This window comes from Centroberyx affinis, unplaced genomic scaffold (assembly GCF_046629955.1).
Source record: "Centroberyx affinis isolate AG114_WGS23_722 - 3 ecotype Tasmania unplaced genomic scaffold, CSIRO-AGI_Caff_v1 ptg001765l_1, whole genome shotgun sequence".
In the NCBI taxonomy this organism is placed as follows: Eukaryota; Metazoa; Chordata; class Actinopteri; order Beryciformes; family Berycidae; genus Centroberyx; species Centroberyx affinis.
In genome coordinates, this window is record NW_027280162.1 from 19,692 (window position 1) to 39,453 (window position 19,762).

General features: G+C 41.6%; 3 protein-coding genes and 1 long non-coding RNA gene across 5 annotated transcripts; 2 read left to right on the plus strand and 2 right to left on the minus strand.

Annotated features, from left to right (window-relative positions):
• Positions 1-848: 848 nt before the first annotated feature.
• On the plus strand, positions 849-5,190 carry LOC139652137 (uncharacterized). The gene is made up of 2 exons (XR_011695738.1): positions 849-1,132; positions 1,223-5,190. It is a non-coding gene; the product is annotated as an uncharacterized lncRNA (long non-coding RNA).
• Positions 5,191-6,438: 1,248 nt separating this feature from the next.
• Positions 6,439-9,731, minus strand: oip5 (opa interacting protein 5). Its single transcript, XM_071529112.1, has 5 exons — positions 9,490-9,731; positions 9,210-9,276; positions 8,317-8,439; positions 7,933-8,014; positions 6,439-7,040 (listed from the first exon to the last, which is right to left on the minus strand). The coding sequence occupies exons 1-5, from the start codon at positions 9,659-9,661 to the stop codon at positions 6,951-6,953; spliced, it is 534 nt and encodes a 177-aa protein (XP_071385213.1). The 5' UTR covers positions 9,662-9,731; the 3' UTR covers positions 6,439-6,950.
• A 391-nt stretch (positions 9,732-10,122) lies between these two features.
• nusap1 (nucleolar and spindle associated protein 1) lies at positions 10,123-14,939 on the plus strand. The gene is made up of 13 exons (XM_071529084.1): positions 10,123-10,253; positions 10,461-10,526; positions 10,640-10,851; positions 11,005-11,041; positions 12,401-12,575; positions 12,943-13,035; positions 13,170-13,282; positions 13,405-13,455; positions 13,568-13,743; positions 14,092-14,255; positions 14,350-14,466; positions 14,553-14,679; positions 14,801-14,939. The coding sequence occupies exons 1-13, from the start codon at positions 10,179-10,181 to the stop codon at positions 14,886-14,888; spliced, it is 1,494 nt and encodes a 497-aa protein (XP_071385185.1). The 5' UTR covers positions 10,123-10,178; the 3' UTR covers positions 14,889-14,939.
• A 1,165-nt stretch (positions 14,940-16,104) lies between these two features.
• ndufaf1 (NADH:ubiquinone oxidoreductase complex assembly factor 1) lies at positions 16,105-19,413 on the minus strand. Of its 2 annotated transcripts, none has more exons than XM_071529095.1 (5): positions 19,376-19,413; positions 18,031-18,570; positions 16,884-17,069; positions 16,588-16,662; positions 16,105-16,256 (listed from the first exon to the last, which is right to left on the minus strand). In XM_071529095.1, exons 2-5 carry the CDS (start codon positions 18,544-18,546, stop codon positions 16,116-16,118), a joined length of 918 nt encoding a protein of 305 aa, XP_071385196.1. In that variant the 5' UTR covers positions 18,547-18,570; positions 19,376-19,413; the 3' UTR covers positions 16,105-16,115. The 2 variants fall into 2 exon arrangements, with proteins under 2 accessions (XP_071385196.1, XP_071385195.1); XM_071529094.1 differs by having other exon boundaries at positions 19,242-19,408.
• Between the last annotated feature and the right edge of the window lie 349 nt (positions 19,414-19,762).

Below are 19,762 nucleotides of genomic sequence, written 5' to 3' on the forward strand. Positions count from 1 at the left end.
TATTTCTGAGGATACTGTTATATGAGATTAGTTCCCTACATTAACGTATGGGGTACTTTGTTGATCCAGTTCGCCACCACTCCACAGGGAGGTCAGAGGTCGGGGTCAGGGTCAGCTGCAGAACAGCATCCCTGGAGCTGGTAGTAGGGATTCAGTGTCCTACTCAAGGACACTCAGTAGGCCATAATTCAGGTGCCTCTGTGGTTGGGACAGCCTCTCCACTCTCCACCCTACTCCTACTTCCATTCATCAACCTGTATGTAACATATGCAGCTGGCTAAATGAAAATTCAGTAATTTCATTTCATTAATTTGTCTTTGTATAGCTCCAAAAACAGCTTGTGCAGCATAATCCAAGTGTTTTGTAGCCAAACGGTTGCACTCTGGATCCATTAGTCCAATTATTTTCCTCATTATCTCCTATATTTTCCTCACTGACAATGCTATGAGGTAATGAGGTAAACATTAGACTTTTGGTCTCACAGTGTAATTGTTTGGCTACAAAACACCTGAATTATGCTGCACGAGCTGTTTGGAGAGATCTGATGGACATTTTATGCTATTTTTAGAATGGTAAAAGACCTTCGTTAACTTCTGCAGTTTGAAAGAGGGTTGACATGAAACTACAAAGTGTTTGGTGGTAATACAAACTTCACTGGGGTTTCAACTGACGTGAGGATGGCTAGCTAATGACTGAGTTTTCATTGTGAACTACTCCTTTAACACCGCTTCTCTACAACATCTACTTCTATGGTTTCGGGGCGGGCTTTGGGCTTTGAGTGACAGCTTCCCCGCGCAATCGCCGTACACGTCCGTCCGTTGGATTGTAGTAGGAGAGCGAAAATGGCGTAGACTGGAGGTGTGTGCGAAAAAGGGACGAGGGGACCTTCTCGTCTCCTCTCCGGCAATTCGGAGGAGGTCCGGACCGTCGACATTCCTACTCTTAAATGTATCGTCGCCCGGTCTGGTCGTCCTGGTCGGGATTAAAGTCCAGTTCTCCGGGTTTCGGAAGATCCAAAATGTGTCCCCGCGGTGGAAGAAAAACCCCTGGCTTTTGTTTACCAGTGAGTGCAGCTGCAGCTCAAGTCACAGTGGAAATATCTGTCCATCATTTTGGACAAACGCTCGCCAAGGTCAGTGCTTCTCTGTCATGTCAGACGTCTCTAAACGCTTCATACGTTACCTTTCCGTCTAATTTCGACTGCTAATTTACTTTGGTGCAGTTGTAAAGTCAGCTGATGCCCAGACTGGAGAGATGCGTCTCCCCCAGGCCGGACCCAGCTCTCCCCACCCGGCAGTAGCAGCAGCCTGGCAGACCATGGGAGACCCGTGGAAGTAAAGCATGAAGATCCACGATGATGACAAGCTCCTCCGGGCTTTGGGGGACGGCTTCCTATTCAGGGAAGTTGTCGGGACACTGACCTCTCACCCTCCCCACCCCCCTCACCCCCTTTCTATCCTGCCATGTCTGCAGCTCCCCATCACAGTGAGGGCATCTGCAAGATCTGGGCCAGTCTGGGCCCCTTCACTTACTTCATGCTCTAAACTGTGTCTACATTTAGCCTGAAACTGGGTTGCAACAGCTGACTTGGGCCGGAAAGTAGCTGAAAAACTGTGCTGGTTATGTGTGCCTGAAAATCTCCCATCATCTGGTGGAAGTTTCTCTCAGATCTGGAAGAGTTTTATAAAGCTGGTGCATTAGTAAAGTCCCAGGCTGCATGTAAACACAGTCACTGCTGTTTCATGAATTGTTTAAAACTGCTGCCACCCCACCACCTTGCTATAATCGGAACAAAGCAATTTTATTATGAACAAATTGCTCATAGCTCCCATTTTCTGGGAGGAAAGTAAGACACAACATACTGTAGCAAAGATCTAGGCCTGTGATTGAATTTGACTTATACGGTGTTGTTTTTTTGTGTTTTTTTTTTTTTTTTGCACTACCTCATTGTCATACACGTGAAACTATAACACGAAATGGAGCGTGATCAGCATGAGTAGCCAAATGGTTGTCAAGCGCCACCGCAGTTTTATAGTGTTTCTAGATGGATTTGGTTTTAATTTCATATTCCCAGATGAGAGGGTTAAAACGGTTTGGTCCCTTGCACAGCTGAGCAATGTTGTCGACAGGTGAATAGGAGATTTAGAAACCTACAAAACACACAAAAAACTCCTGCACTCTGTCTCTTAGCCTACTTCAGTTCAACCATCTTTACAAAAGCCTGACTTGCTGAAACTGTGGTCTCCTCTCCTCTCCTCTCCTCTCCTCTCCTATGCACCTGTTCTGAGGAAAGTCACAAGAGTGTATTTTCCACATCTTGCTCTCATCTTTTTTCTCCTCATCTTGCTCTCATTTGTCAGTGTTTTTTTTTAAATTGCAGCTAGAGACAGAATTGGCCATTTTCCCTCCATGACTTACTTACTCCATGACTAAAAAAATTCCCCAACATAGTCTCATTTTACCTTTTTTTTCCCCTCAACATACTCTCATTTTGTCTTTTTCCCCTCAACATACTCTCGTTTTGTCTTTTTCCCCTCAACATACTCTCATTATGTCTTTTTTTCCCCCTCAACATACTCTCATTTTGTCTTTTTTCCCCTCAACATACTCTCATTTTGTCTTTTTTCCCCTCAACATACTCTCATTTTGTCATTTCCCCCCTCATCATACTCTCACTTGTCAAAATGTTTTAATAGCAAGTAAGAGACATGAATGGGAGTTTCCTCACACATTGCACTTTGAGACAGACTTGGCCGTTTTCCCCATCATCTTGATCCTAGATCCATAAAAATTCCACAGCAAAACGATAAATCAGTCTTATTTGCTCCATGCATTTCTTTCTGCTGGTTCTTGAACGTCATATTTTTGCCTCTACCTGACTCACTGTGGTGTGTTTCGTTGGTCCAGAGAAGCTGTACGGTGAGATTTTGCCTGTAGCTCCAGTGAGCGATTCAAACTATTTTCACCTTGGATTGGTCCTGACCTGAAGGTAACCCTGGTATAATTCGTTAAGCCTCTTTTGGTTCAATTTCAGATGATTTACATATAAAAAAAAACAAAAAAACACACACACACATTTATCGGGATTTGTGCAATATTTGATCTTAACTGTCATGTTGTTGACCAAACTGTATATTGTATAAACAAGTGACAAGTTGTTTGAAAGCAACAAAATCACCAATGTCTTCCATTATGATATGTATAGACTCATGTGCATTAGCTTATTTAGCGGGACTGTGGTGCCAACATTATAGTAGCCATGCATGACTAGTAGTGATGCTTGCTTCATGAAGAATAGTGAAATCGATTTCTAGACTAAGTTGGAGCTCTAAACTGCAGAAAACCATTTCAGTGAGACTTGACGAAGGGCCTAAGTGATAGATCAGTATACTACACCATCAGATAAACCACATTATGTATCTAGTCACAGCTTCGTCCTACACTCTTTAAGACTAATGCAAGATCTCTTTTTTAGTCCGGGGCAAGGGTGTAGCATGAGCTGAGTAATGAAAATATAAGTATTTGACAAGATAAGATCAATTATAAAGTATTGATTCAAGTATTTTTAACTAGGCTTATATGCGCAATACGTTCAGCTGAAGTTATACGCTTTCTAACAGAGCTGCTGTAAGCTGTTAGGATTTTTGTCTGAAAAAAACAAAATTTAATTAGCCTAGTTTTGCGATGGCCAAAAAGCTCCAATAAAAAGTCTCAGATGATAGAAACCTATAGAGAAATGTAATATTAAGAGTAGTACTTAAATTCTAGATTTGGATCTGATTGGTAGGGATCCAACATAGTGTTTTAGTTATAGAACAAAAGATCTCACCATAACATTGTAATGTACATAATACCTCATAGTTTTGGGACTCAGAGCGTTATATTTTAATCCATAAAATTGTATTTGATTAGAGTTTTAGAAGCAATAACCGACAATAATGCATGAGTTTAGTGCCAGGGTATAAGTGTTGAAAGGATTCTGTAATGTCATGTGGAAAGGATCCCCCCCCCCACCCCTCCACCCTTTTTATGCCTATGGTAGCTTTTAGTCAACTTTTTTGGGATATGTATTATATTTGGCTTTAGAATACAGTATCATTTACGAAGGTTTGGGGCTACTTCCGGCAGAAGCTGGGTTAACAGCTGGGGAGGACCGCTTTAGCACCGTAGCATTGCTTTGACAAATTTAAAAAAAACAAAATACTTCACATTTTTGCAGACTATCAACCCCGGCCTTGTATCCTTTCTGCACCACTAACAGTCCAAACCAAACGGTGCAGTAGTGATGCTTTATTGCACTGAACGCGATGCAATTAAGTCTCCATTCTTGTAGCATTGTTACTCCCCCCCTCCCCAAAAAAAAATCAAGTTTATCAGTAACTGTGTGGCTTCAAAGGACAAATGAACGAACTTGACACTCGTTGAAAAGCACTTTCTCTCTCTGTCATCGTCATCCTCATCATCACCACCCTGTCTTGAATACTGTGTTCTAAAAACTCTGTAATGCTATATGTGGGGATTTATAATCACAATTTATAAGCAAGTAGCCGTTTAGCGACATGAATATATGGGTTAAAAAATATGCATGATTTAGCAGAATAACGAATGATTTGTATTGCATGCAATAATCCAACTTTGTAATGTGAATGAGTGTAACTATGATACTGAAATGTTCATATCAGATGTTCTGTAACAAGGTGACACATATGGGATGATTGTTTGACACAACAGGACGGCCTTTATTATCTGTTGGGATTATACCGGCCGACTGCTAAACCTCATTGATAAACCAACCGCACAAAAAGAAAACATCTCAAAGGAATATTACTGCTGCTTGTCAGCTGGTAAAGGAATAGAGAATAGTTTCAGTGATTCTGCTCTTTCTCTCTGTTGTGTCAAATGTGGCAGTACAGCCACAGTGCAGCTGAAAAACATCAATCAACCTCTGTTCTCCTAGGAAAAAAAAAAAAAAGACAACAAAAGCCTAGAAAGAAGAAAAGATTAGTGACATTACTTTGTTGATCAACTCTTTCCACTGAAGAGGTGGACTATGTAGAAACTATGCACTCCAGAAGGAGGAACTGGGCATGCTTATTACGTGTGAGCCTCTTATCTGGTTTTGTATTAACTAAGAAAAAAAAAATCTGTATCAGAAATTCAGCAATAAAAAGCAGCATGGTGCCAATTGGATGTTCTGGGTGTTGAGGTTTGTTTTTTCCATTTGTAATGAATGACTAGACCTCCCAGCCTTGCCTTCCCACACGGGGTCTGGCGAGGCTGGAAATGTATGGAAAATCTGGAAAATTCTCTGCTGTCTGGTTCTGATAAAAATAGCAGATGAATACATGTTTCATGTAGTTGTAGGCTCACTTTCATTCACATTGTGTGCTGTTGTGAAGAATAAACTTCAGATATGGCCTAGTTTACAGTCCTAATGCCCAACCACTGTTAGCCTACTTTCTTTAAAATCCAGTTAAGAAATTAAAGGGGCAATAAGTAAGAAATAACCACAATGTATTTGCAGAAGTTGATCAATACCAATGAATCAACTATTTCTTGGGCAGGCGCAGAGATTCCTGTCTTTCAAAACTTACTTCCTGGCCCAGATACTGTTCGACACACACACTCAGCTGCTCAGTGATAGAGGACAATGCTACAAGTACCAAAGTAGGACTAGGCAGGAAGAGATGTTGCACTTGTACTTAATTCCCCTTTAAAGCCATATTCCACTTAGTTTTAACATGGGGGTTATTTGGCACTTGACCGCCATGAAAACCAGAATATAAACTACTTAACAAGATAAGATGCAGCTAGATGAGTTTGGTGAGTGTTCAGACTTTTTCTTCCCATTCATTTGAATGAGGCCACGAAAATAACCTGAAAACTGACATTTAACACGTTCGTGAACAGATTCAACAGCAGATCCTGATAGCATTTTTACTGATAGAAGAGAACATAGCGGAGGGATACCATTTAGGAGAGATAGTTCCTGTTTGGGAGACCGGATCTACTTATATTTTTCAATACAAATTTTAGTGTAAACCAAGAATAGAAATGCAAAATGAGGATGGAAGAATTACTGCTTTATTGTCTTAAAAGCGGGATCTGTTGTTGAATCTGTTCACAAACGTGTTAAATGTAAGTGGCCTTTTCATGGCCTCATTCAAACACTACAAACTCATCCAGCTGCATCTCATCTTGGTGAGTCATTTATATTCTGGTTTTCATGGGGGTCAATTGCCAAATAACCCCCCCATGTTAAAACAAATTGGAATATTGCTTTAAGCCAAGGTTTGAAGAATATATTGAATATTTTGAAATGGAAAATGTGCAGGAACCTTGACCAAGGCTGTACTGTGGTTTGGGTGCGATTCACTTCCAGTTGGTTCACCAAACAAGAGCAACGTGACACGACGACAACTCTGCAACAAAACCTGTTTAATACAAAACACCAAACACAATACAAGCCAACAAGCCAACATCAAAATACAAACACATTACTAGTCTCTAGACGTACACTAGTCTAGAACAGTGGTTCTCAACCTGGGGTCCGAGGACCACCAGGGGTCCTTGAGGGCGTTCCAGGGGGTCCCCAGCAAACTGATGAATTGTTAAACTTCACCATTACTTCATTTACAAGAAGGTAACACAATTAGAGAATGTAGAAGAATGACTGTTTTGATCATAGTATCACTGTTATCTCTCTACCTACAATACAGAAATAGAATTCTGGACAAAATCATATCTGACAATAAAAATGTTATCAGATTTGGGTCCGGGAGAAAACATGTCACCAAATGGGGGTCTGTGGCTCTAATGTGGACTAAATTAGGGGTCCTTGATATGAAAAAGGTTGAGAATCACTGGTCTAGAAGAACAAACAGACTGGAGAACACACAGTGTCCCAGATCCCAGTTGCTGGATGCGGTGCAGTGAGCATGTGCAGGCGGCTAGTCCATTTCACTGGCAGCGCTCCTTTCAGCCAGACGCTTCTTGATGCGGGACATCTGATCAAACTGGACTTGGAACTGCCGTCTCACCTGGAGAGGGACGGGATCAGCAGATTTGTTTTTTGTTTTTTTTAGTAAAGGTCATCTGTTATTTGGCAATAATATCCACCATATCTGTCTGGATTTTATCTCTGTACACAGTACTCCTCTGTTACACAAGAACATGCAATGGACAGAAGACTATTAGGTGCATATATTGACCCTTGTGCTCCTTAAAACTGGTTGGTTGTAATGCTGGAAATCTAGCAACTTCAGCTCATTCTACTAGAGCTGCAACGATTAATTGATTAGTTGTCAACTATTAAATTAATTGCCAACTATTTTGATAATCGATTAATCGGTTTGAGTAATTTTTTAAGAAAAAGAAGTCAAAATTCTCTGATTCCAGCTTCTTAAATGTGAATATTTTCTGGTTTCTTTACTCCTCTATGACAGTAAACTGAATATCTTTGGGTTGTGGACAAAACAAGACATTTGAGGACGTCATCTTGGGCTTTGGGAAACACTGATCCACATTTTTCACCATTTTCTGACATTTTATAGACCAAACAACTGATCGATTAATCAAGAAAATAATCGACAATGAAAATAATCGTTAGTTGCAGCCCTATTGTGTATGCTTTAACATGATGTGGGTGGAAGCACTATTTCACACTATCAATCTGGACTGAACCTCACCGTACATTTTTAGATCATTTTTAACAAGTCATATCTTCCAAGTCATAGCAAGTAAATTCACCTGCAATGGAGCAAGTCAGCACATTACTACAGTGTTGATAGTGCATTGATTTAGGCTTTGTGGAAACATAATCGTGGTCCTCAGAATCACTTCAAACACCAAGTACAAGTGTTTACAGTAGACTATAGACACTTGAACACCACTCTATATATACACACAGATGATGTCATTTTGTTATCTCACCTCATTTATGCTTTCTCCTATGGGCTTCAGGTCAAATGTGAGTGTAGAGGCTTTCACCATGGAGCTGCTGTTGAGGATGTAACTGGAGAGAGAGATAAGGGAAGAATATAAAAAAAACCTAACTTAGATTCCATAGATTGAAAAAACAATACAAACAACAACAATACATTCCACTTCTGGCATTTCACAAAAGGAAATGTAGTGAAATCCCCACACAGCAGCAATATTTCTCAGGTGCACAATGTCTAAAAGTACATTTCATTCTTTCATTTAACGTAACATACACATAGCTTTAAAAAGAAATGCTCTACTGGAATTAAACAACAACTCATACAGCACTGCTTTAGTGAAGCATATCCAGACAGCAGATGGAGCGGGGCTTACCAGCTGATGTTTGCTTTGTAGAGGAGGAAGAGGGAGCGCAGCGCGGCCAAGTGCTGCGGGGCCGAGTGAATGACTGTTCCCACCACACAGCGGCAGCCACAACATCTCAGAGAACTGTAGATGCTGAAAGGAAACAACAACAACAACAACAACAAATACTGAATTACTGGTAGATCTTTCAGTCGTTATTGTAGTGAGGTCAGTTGACTAAGAAGAATGCATTGTTATTCACAGCGAAAGTCCCCAAAAGTGTCTGGACTAAAATGACTTTTGTGGTCCTCAAGTGTATATTTATAAATATTTTATACTTTTATTTGACGCTGGTTTGGTTCTGAAACAGGGTTTGGTTGCAATTATACAAAAATGTAAACAAATAAAACGATGCAGCAACTGTTGTGTTTTCTGAGGCGAACTGGAACAAGCAGGAATAAAAATTGGCCAGGTTTTTCCTGCGCAGACTAAAACAACTGTCCTCCCTATACAGATTTTGAACATGGTGACAGTTTGGTTATGACAGCTGATTTAGCGCCATCAGATTAATACCCAAAACCGAGAATTTCAATTAGAGATGTGTCCGATAATTGACCAGTAAATGAATGTGTGGACGTGTGTTTTAGTTGTGGATGAGTAGACTTTGATGTTTATCATAGATGGAATAATGGCAGTGTGGGGATGAGAGGAAAATGGAGGGGGGCCCAAAGTAATTTCCTATGCACAAGGCCCATAATTCCTAGCCACACCCCTGCACATCTGCACACAAATCTGGTAGCAGCTTTATACAGCCACAGTCTATGTGCCTGTCTCAAGGGCTCACTGACAGTAACTGCTGGGGGAGTGATTGTTTACTTCCCTCTTGCCTCTCTAACCATCAGGAATATGTGCAATTCACTCACCAATTAGCCATTTCCCCCTTAAGTCCTGACTCCATTTCATCACTGACAAGCACATCATGGGTTACTCCTGGAAGGACACAAACATAGGAGTCAAGGTGTTTGCATATTTGGAGTTGGAGTTGAAGGTAGTGCCTCAACTCCACTACTGGAGACAGCAGGCTTACATAAAAGCATATTTCAAAGTGCATAGGTTCATATGGGCATCAAACTGGGATAGAACAGGAATAACCATTAGAAAGGTCCTCCAAACTTTCGATTACCTCTCCAGAAGTGAACTTACTTGAGCACAAGATACAGTCCATACTTCTGAGCTCTCCACACACGCCAAGTGAGTCCCCCAACACGGCGTTGCATTGCTCGCAATGGAAAGTCGCCCGATTTTTACGTTCGACCTCCATCGCCCGCTTTTTATCATCGGTACGTTGCATTAAGAAGCTGCCATCATACTCCATTTGGTGAAATTTGGTGCGACTGATCGTCCCGCTTGTGATTTGAAATCGCTACGAGCGTGTGTTGTCTTCCTTCTGGTTTACCTCTGCGGGCTGTTGCGTGCAACACTACCACCATTTGGAGCAGTTTGGGAATGCAGATATGAACTGCTGAAGTATTTTCATTATGAAGACATACAATACTAAAATAATTGGATAGTAATGGGACGCCAAAACAAGTATCGCCGTTTAGTTAAGCGACTGGAAGCAAGGGAAAACGAGTTGCGCAGAGGAATGCCCGATCTATGGAACATTTTCTATGTTGACAATGGGCAGTGCCGTGAAAATACAGCTTAGTTCCGATTGGGTGCGAGGTACTTCCGCTCACACCAATGATCCAATCAAATTGCTTCTACTGCTGTGTTTTGAATCAGAAGATTTTCAACCGTCAGGCGCCACTGTGGTTCTTTCACTGTATGCATGAGAAAAACGCGTGTGTGCTGTTTTCTTTTCACCTAACAGAGTAAACTACCGCACAAACATGGATTTGGACTCTATGAAATATGCAGAGCTGCGAAGTCTTGCTAAAGAGCTCGGGCTTAAAGGAAACATGAAGGTAACGAAACCACAATTTAAAATGAACGTTAATTTTAGAGAGCTATTATTCGAAACGGTAACTAGCTTAACCTTAGCTAACTTGTCCAACTGTGTGTATGTGTATGTATTCGTATGTTACGTTAACTCAGTCAGGATCTAACGGCTATATGCTAATAAGCAATTCTGTGACTTGAGGGTTTCCTAACGTTAATCATTTATAAAACAGACTGATAAACTCCTGAAGGCGATCAAGCAGCATTATCAACAAGAAGAGCAGGAGGAGGACGGGAAGGTAACTTACTCGGTCAATTATATTGTTTCATTGCACGGTCTTGTACACTTTTGGTCTTGACAATAGCCGTTTTGTCAATGGCTAATTTGTGCATATGTTGTGATGTTTTCCAGGGAAACGAGAAAGGTGCTCCTGATGTCCAAGAAGACATAAACGGTGCGCAAGAAAATGTCCAAGAGGAAGATGCAAAATGTGACGAACCAGTCTCCAGCACGACAGTTTTTGTCACCAAACGTCGTGGGAAAGGAAAAAGAACAAGAGGAAGATCTCTGACACTGAGGCAGGAACCGAGTGTGATCCCAACTTGCCGCTTAGTGCAGCAAAGGTACAGCATAAGAAAACACACTCAACACCAATATACAAATGACAGCATCAGCAAATAGCATCTAACAATCATGGCTGGCTCATGCATGTCTGTATACATGCATCCCCTAGTAGCCCGTACAGACCCTGTTAAGGTCATTCCCCCTGTGTGTAGGATGGGGCATGTTACAACCCGGCTCAAGGAAGCAACAGTGAGGGAGCCAGACGCCAAAATAAAGCAAAAAACAATGATTTATTAACTAAATCCTAGGGAAAACAAACTAAAACAGAACAAAAGGTGTGCATAGGTGAGGAGGGAGAGAGACACTGATGTCTGAAGGCTTTTTAAGCCCAATGAGCTCAATCAGCTCTGACGACCCCACCCACCAAGCTCCTGCAAGACAAGCCAGGAGAGTGGGTTCATCACACCCCCCTCCATAACAGGGTCCCACCGGAAAGCCCTGTAACACAAGCAAAACACAAGTTTACAAAATTATACATTTAAAGTTGATGTCTCCATTCTGCCTGTCCCTGGCCAGTGGCCAGCTACTTGCCCTATCCTCAGCAGACCTCGGTACCTAGGTAGCAGCTTAAGAGGAAGAGAACAGCACAGGAGACAGAACAGGAAACGGATAACATAATTAGGCTTCAGGGCTGGGACAACAGGACTGCCACCATGTTGTCCGTCCCCTTAACAGTGAATGTTAAGGTTGTACGATTGAAGGATAAACAGAGGAGACTGCACAGCAGTAGGCTTCCTGACACAGATATGAGCAATTCACTAACACTCCCACCCAAAAGAGATGACACTCCCACTGTCGTCACCTCAGGTGCGGGAGAAAGTGTCGGCCACAATGTTATTCGAACTCACTGCTAGGTTTGTAAGGCTTTACAAGAGGCTGCTCGTAGCCAGTGAACCCTGCTCAAACAGATTGGATGCAACCCCCACTGGCTCTCCTCTCACCAACACCACAAGACTACTGGCACATATAAATGATACCAGGCAACAAATGAAACAGGAAAAACTTACCAGAGGAACACAACAGTAAGCCAAGCCATAGCACAAACTAAGCCAAACAAAACCAAATAATCTGACGTATAACTACCCAGAAACACTACCATTGCAGCGTAGCCTCTCACTGACCATGCTAGCAAATGGACTGACAAAGTTAAACAAAACAAACTGAGTGCAAAACGAAGAGTACAAAATCTTAGGACGAGCCCCCATATGTTACAGACATATGGATCCCGGACGAGCCCCCATATGTTACAACCCGGCTCAAGGAAGCAACAATGAGGGAGCCATACGCCAAAGTAAAAGTTAAAACAATGATTTATTAACTAAATCCTAGGGGAAAACAAGCGACACAAACTAAAAGAACAGGACAAAAGGTGTGCATAGGTGAGGAGGGAGAGAGACACTGATGTCTGAAGGCTTTTTAAGTTGAGTACACTGGGCCCAGGTGCACTCAATCAGCTCTGACAACCCTGCCCACCAGGCTCCTGCAAGACGAGCCAGGAGAGTGGGAGGGTTGTCACATGGCACTTCAACTACTGTTCTTCCGTTTCAGAAGGATAACGAAGAGGCTGAATCTAGTGCTCTCTGTGGTACTGGGGGTGCCAAGAGGAGGCGGGTGTCTTCTACCAGGGAGTCTGGGACAGCTGAGCCACCTGAGGAGACCCTGGCAGCCAACAGTGAGCAGCAACCTGAGATCAAAGATGAAGCACCTGCGCCTTGTGATAGAGGTCAGGAGCATGTTGTGATGAAAAGATATTCACAGCTAGAACTGTTGATACTCTTATCTCTGTGTCTTCTGCATGGAATAGCCTGCGTTAAGACTTGAGACTTAAAGAAATGGTTACAACTTCTTTAGTAAACTTATTGCTTTGATTTAGCTAGCTGTTTTAGCAGCATGCCTTTGTTCCTGCTCTCTGTCTCTGTCACTCCTGTCTCACATTTTCTTAGATGGTCTGTTACTTTTAATGAAATGTTTGCTGTCGTTATAGAGCTAAATGTGCTGCTGCTGTCTTGGCCAGTTCACCCTTAAATCCTTGATCTTAACAGGAATAACTATGTTAAATGAATATATTTTTTTATACGCGTTTCAAATAGGAAATGAACCAAAAGTGGCAAAAGCAGGTAAAATCCCTCGTCATGAAGGGCTCCTGAAGAAGACCAAGCCTTTGTTGAAGCCTAATACTCCAAGTAAGTTTCTCTCTCTGTCTCTTCTTTACCTTCTCTGAAACCAGATCTCAAAGACTGTTGACAGGGAATGTTTTTGTTTTGTTTTTTTTGCACCATTTCTTTAAATGTTCTTTGTAAATATGTCTCTTGTGCAGACTTCAAAAAACTCCATGAGGCGCATTTTAACAAGATGGAGTCCATTGACTCCTATGTCCAGAGGAAGACCAAGCAGATGGACACTTACAGAAATTCAGTTAAAGAACTGAAGGTAGGTAACAGAATAATGGAAACAACTATGTAATGGTGATCAGTGAATGCTTCTGGCCATTCTTGGTTGGCTGACTTTAAAATGGCATAACTTTTAAGTGGACATTATTTTGTTATTTTTAGATGCTTTCAGAGAAAACTATCTCAAATCAAACTGATGGAAAAATTCAACCTGTGAGTATCAGCACCTGAACATCCACAATCGTACAGACACCACAGTTGCAGTATATTAATTAATTTCAAACTCCTGTGATGAAGACTTATGTGTGTTTGTCTCTTACAAAAGGCAAATCGGAGCCGTGCGTCCATGTTCAGCCCTGCTGCGGGGAATAAGAGACCGGCTGGGGACAAACGCAGACTCACCGCTCTCTCGGCCAGTAAGCCTCCCCCGAATAAACCTGCTGTGAAGGAAGATGCTCCTTTCAGACCGTCTGTCCTTTCCACTCGCAGGATCAATGTTCGGTGAGTTGCTGTTTCCTCCTCTGGCCTCTGCAGGGAGGGATGTTAACTCCAGCTGCCAAATACAGGGGGATTTAGATGTGGCTGGTAAATTTGTCTACACGACCAGCGACTTTGGCAAGTAACTAGTCATCATTTGGAGTTTTTAATCGAGTTGGTGAAATAGTGAAGGTTGCTGGCCATGTTTTGGATCTACCAGCCGCTCTGGTCCAAAAATGTTTCCCTCCAATGAGCCTCTCTTAATTCTTGCCGGCAGCATTCTTTCAAGAGGGATTTCCGTGTTAAAAATTCAAATTGCATGAGCTCTATTTAATGTCACAGCAGGACAACCAAATGTCTGTTTGTGTGCAGGTTCTCACAAGCCACTCAGGATAATGAGCAGAAGAGGTCCTTGGTGAAGACGCCGGCACGTATGTCACCCTTTGTGACCTCCAGCACCCCACAAAAGCAGAGCAATGATGGAGGAAAGCCCAACAACATCAAGACCTCAACTCTCTCTGCCACAAAGACACCAGGTAACTTCACACTAAATCCTTAGAATGGTGTCTGCACTTATCTGTACCACTGGATAGACTCATTAAGGTTTTTGTTTTCTTCTGAATTTCAAAGCAACGTTCGTTTTCAACGGCAACACAAGTGTGTCCAACACCCCTGGAACGAATATGAAGCCAAGCTTTGACCTGAAGGCCAGTCTGTCTCGCCCCCTTACCTACAAGCCTCATAAAGGTAAGACCAACGAGAATTTATCTGCTCCGTGAAATATAGCATCAACAGACAGATGAACCCTTACTTAACGTTTTACTTTTTCATAGGTAAACTGAAGCCGTTTGGAGAGACCAAAGAAAACACAGGAAAGACACAGGAAGGAAACGCAGGAAACAAGTCTCTGATCTCTCACTCGCATCAGAAAAATTACAAACAGCACCAAGTCCAGACAAGGTAGGTTTATAAAGTTAAATTAAAACGCTACTGGCTGATATTTGTTTATTTGTCTCCCATAACAATTAAAATGATGCTTCAACATCTGTCTCTTCTGGATGTTTTCTGAATGTTATTTTAGGGAGGAAAGGAGGACAAAGCACAAGGAAGACAGGAAGCAGAAGAAAGAGAACCTGCTGGGGGCCAGGAGAGGCCTCGTCATGGCATAAATGTTTTGTGCTTGTTTGTAGGCGTTTGTACAGCTTGTCATTTCATTGTAAATATTTTGTCTGTCCGTAATGGACATATTGACTCCTGCAGTCTCTCCTTTGAGGAAAGTAGACTAGCTCACCTTTATCGCTTCAGTTCTTCAGTTATAACCCATTGTGCAGTTCTTCAGTTCCAGCCTATTGTGCAGTGCTTTTTCTAGATTTTACTCAAACATTAGTTCAAGCATTCAAGTTCAACTTTGAATGATGCATTTGTATTTCGATGTGTATCGATGTCCTGTTTTGCTACATTTTAAACTTTTGTATTGTAATTTTGTTCTTAAAAATTTTACATGCTATGTTGTACTTTTTTGGGCAAGATCAGTATGAAGACATTGGTGCAAAAATTCCTCATTTTAGATTAAATTGCTATTGCCGTTTCTGAGAGCAGTGATTCTCAACCTTTTTGATATCAAGGATCCCTAATTTAGTTCACATTAGGGCCACATGAGATGAGATTTTGTCTCTCAGACCCAAATCTTAGAATATTTTTTATTATTAGATGTGATTTTGTCCAGAATTCCATGACTTTCTATATTGCAGGTAGAGAGATAACGGTCAAACAATGATCAAAACAGTCATTCTTCTACATTCTCTAATTGTGTTAACTTCTTGTAAATGAAAAAAATGAAGTTTAACAATTCAGTTTGCTGGGACCCGCTGGAACCCCCTCAAGGACCCCTAGTGATTGTGAGCAATAATTGGAAGACATAACAAAAACAGATTCCATCTCAGCTACAACCATATTTAATGTCGACGTGTTTTTCAGCAAGCCTCTGAACCATTTCCCGCTTTCACTGCAAGTCACTCTGAATAAAAGCATCACCTGAATGCAACAAAAATGTTTGGTTCAGTTTCAGTTAGCCACATTTGTGTATTTTCATATCCAGTAACTCACCTCTTCAGGCTTTACTTTACTTATTACTTTAATTGTACAGTGAAAAAAATGCTTTCATTTACGGTCAGGTATCAGTCCATGAATAGAAGTTCAGATGTGAAGCATCTCTTCATATATAGCATTACCAAGAGTACCAGGATTTTTGTTGTTGGTTCATATCTTGAATATGTAGCTTGTCCCTCAAGTGAGTCTACAGTAGATTTCTTTTGCTTTATTGACAGTGTTGGAATAAAGCAGCTCTTAGATCCAAAAACAGTTAATCTTTGATGGGCAGCTGCAGTGTGCTGCTCTCAGACTTCAGGATTCCTCTTGTACACCTCGTAGGCAAACTCTTCAGTGTGTGCATAATCTTTACAGACGCCGATGAAATCAATCTCCAGCTGAAATGGGCCGTCTGCTTTATCTCCCAGGGTAAATCCAATGGTGTTAATCTGTAGACACAAAAACATGAGGTGACTAGTGTGTATAAAGTGAACAAGGTGAACATACAGGTTGATACAGTACTGTGTTCATGCTTTATGAAGCATTGTCAAAATTTCTTGCAAAAAATTTCCTATCCTTTTGGAGTTAATGGAAGAATCACTTTTCAGGCAAGGATGCAAATTAACTTTAATGTGCAAAAAGTTTAAAAACCCTAACTGTTTAATGGCTAAACTTAATTTTTCAGCATGTCTTCATCAAGCGTCACTGATGTAGGACAGCCATAAACATTAAGGCATTTTACATTTAATGCAAAATCGGACGTGTTTTCCTTTGCTCTACCTTGTCCAGCCAGAGCGGATGCTGATCATCTTGTATTCTCCCACGATGTGCGAGGAAGAACTTGGAGAAAGGTATCTGTGAAGGAGTAAAGGGAAGTCACTCTGCACATCAGCATCACTGCTAACTCTTGATGCTTCTTGAGGAATATCGACAGAACTAACTGATAGCACTTCGTAGACTGCAAAACATTCAAAAAAGACCCATGAACAGACCCTGAAGCATCAACTTTTTAAAGATGCTATCAACTGCATTCTCTGCCTCCTGACACTCATTATTTATAACTTAAAGAATTATACCTTGACATCTTGCCAGTAGGGTCCTCCTCTGGTGTACAAGAAGTAACTGTATATGTCATCTTTCTGGTGGGAAAAGAAGGTTTCTGTTGCGATGTTGATCATCCATGGACGGCCGTCACCGCGCACGCGCAGATGCAGGGTGTTGAAACTGGACCAATCAAAGTGCTTCTTCCTCTCAAAGGAAGCCTGGAGAAACAATGTTTTGGGGTTAACTATGTTGAGGTCATGGTAGGAAACTAACTTGTTCATCCTCCAGCCGCAGTGCCTCATGCATTCCACAATACACTGTCAGACATTTTGACTGTTTTACCAGCTGAGTAGGAATTTTAGAAATGGAAAAGAATCTCCACCTGTGCCATGAAGGGCCAAAAGTCTGCAGGTTTTGATTCCAACAAAACACACCTGGTGTTTTCAATATTTAACACCAAGGGTGGAAGCAACCAAGTACATGTACTCCAGTTACTGTTGAGTAGCTTTTTTGTGTATTTTTTAAGGTCAGTAATATTACTTTTACTTAAGTAGTTTTTCATTGAAGTATTCTACTTCACTACATTTTAAATCACATCCATTACAGAGTAAACATTTTGTAGATTCTCCATAAGCATCAGAAACTGGACCAATGTAAATTGGTTGGTTGTGGAGTAAAGAAGAGTAATCTGGCTTTACTTTATGCAATTTATTTTGTATTTTTATTTTTATTAAAGGGATCTAGTTTGAGCTCTGTCCTCTCATCCATTTAGAATGACATGGAAAATGTATCATGCAACAATGTTCTATTTTCTAAAAAAGTAACTCTTACTTAACATAACTTTTACTCTGAGTACATTTTTAATGAGCTATTTTTTAACTTTTACTCAAGTCAAATTAGTACTCTTTCCACCCCTGTTTAACACACATTCAACCACAGACAAAAAACTGAATGAATTCAGCTGGTGTAGTGTTTGGTTGGAATGAATACCAATAACAAATGGCACATGGTTGCCCATCCCTGCTGCTGACAGCTTTACGGTTACCTGCCAAAGTGGCTGGCAGAGCAGAAAAACTAGTCGGCCATCGGCAAAATACACCAGCATTTGTTTGGTAGACTGGATGTATGATTCTACAAAAGGAGGAGAAAAGAAAGCAGGGAACATCACAGGACACTAACCAGTGGCTGCTTTGAGCGCATGGTGCAGTAGCCACTGTAGCGTGTTTCTCCATCTCTTGGAGGAGTGGAGCTCAGAGTCCCGTACAGGAAGCAGGTGTTATTGTTTCTGCCGAGCTTCAAGTAAGCTTCACTTTGGCCTCCGACCTCTCGATCTGAGGACACAGTCCACCGCTCCAGGCTCTCTGGACCTCTGAACTCCCATATCACTTGATTCTGCTCCAGAATATGCTCGACGATGGGTTTGCCCTCTGGACCGACCCAGCGGCCGAAAAACTCGTTTTTCAGCAGGGTGAAATGCTTCTTCATCCCCTCCACACCTTTTGAAAAGTCAAACTTGATCTTCTGCCACGGAGGGGGGTCTTCTCTGGGCTGGCCGGGCCGTCTGTACGGGCTTTGAATCACAGCCCTCCTGGACACAGAGACAGGAGAGGCGGAGGGGAGCAGGAGCTGCTGCTGCTGGCAGACGGAGCCCAGCAGCCTCACTGCAGGGAGGCGTGTGATCTTCTGCAGGGACATGTCGGTGTCAGTCTGGACGAGTCACTGTGGGGATAAATCACAAAGAACAGTGTTGTTATTGTACTTAGCAATATTGGATTATGAAGGTTGGATTTCCTTTGAATTACAAGAGCCTGGGAATTTATAAAATCCTATTCAACTGACTTGTGATATTCATGTTCAGTCTCCACATCATTATCTGGCACAGGATACCACATTTTAGACAACGTTGAAATAAATATAACTAATGACCATGCTGTATATCAGTGGTTCTCAACGTGGGGTCCGGGGACCACCAGGGGTCCTTGAGGGGGTTCCAGCAAATTGATGAATTATTAAACTTCAACATTATTTAATTTACAAGAAGTGAACACAATTAGAGAATGTAGAAGAATGACTGTGTTGATCATAGTTTCACTGTTATCTCTCTACCTGCAATACAGATAGTCATGGAATTCTGGACAAAATCATATCTAGCAATAAAAATATTCTCAGATTTGGGGCAGAGAGACAAAATCTCATCAAATGGGGGTCCGTGGCCCTAATGTGGATTAAATTAGGGGTCCTTGATATGAATAAGGTTGAGAATCACTGCTGTATATTATTCAGGAGACCTGAACAGGATATACTCATGGATGTATTAAACTAGGATACACTAGATACACTGATAGCATGCTAGGATTATGTTCCCATAATGTTGACCAACTTCCACTTACATTGGGCATGCTGGACCAAAAACGGCGCGATGGAAGCATCGCCAGGTTGCGCGGTCTAGGCTCGTGGCGTTTGAGGTTGACAACACTATAAAGTAAACTCTTTATAGTACAGTTATTAAGTACAAGATACTTACACACTGCTACATTCATATGCACAAACCCAAGGTTGTCCGTCCACCAGAGAGGCAGCGGAAATACTTGGGCTGCGTTCAGCACATCGTCAGATAGAAATGGACAATATAGAAGCGACACGCCAGTGCGACAAACGGGACTGAGAACGTGCATTGATAGACGGTTACATTATCCTGAATGTACCCCAAGTGCACCAAGGATCTCTGTCCTGATGACGCTCTCACTGACAATATCTAGTTCCCCCTCAGATATATTAGCGCTCTTGCATTTCCCTCCCATTTTTCATCAGCTCTATTTATTATAAACGTTTGAGAAACACACGTATGGATATGTATATTAATATATTTTATCGATGGTGATACAAAACTAGTAGCAATTCTCTGCAATCA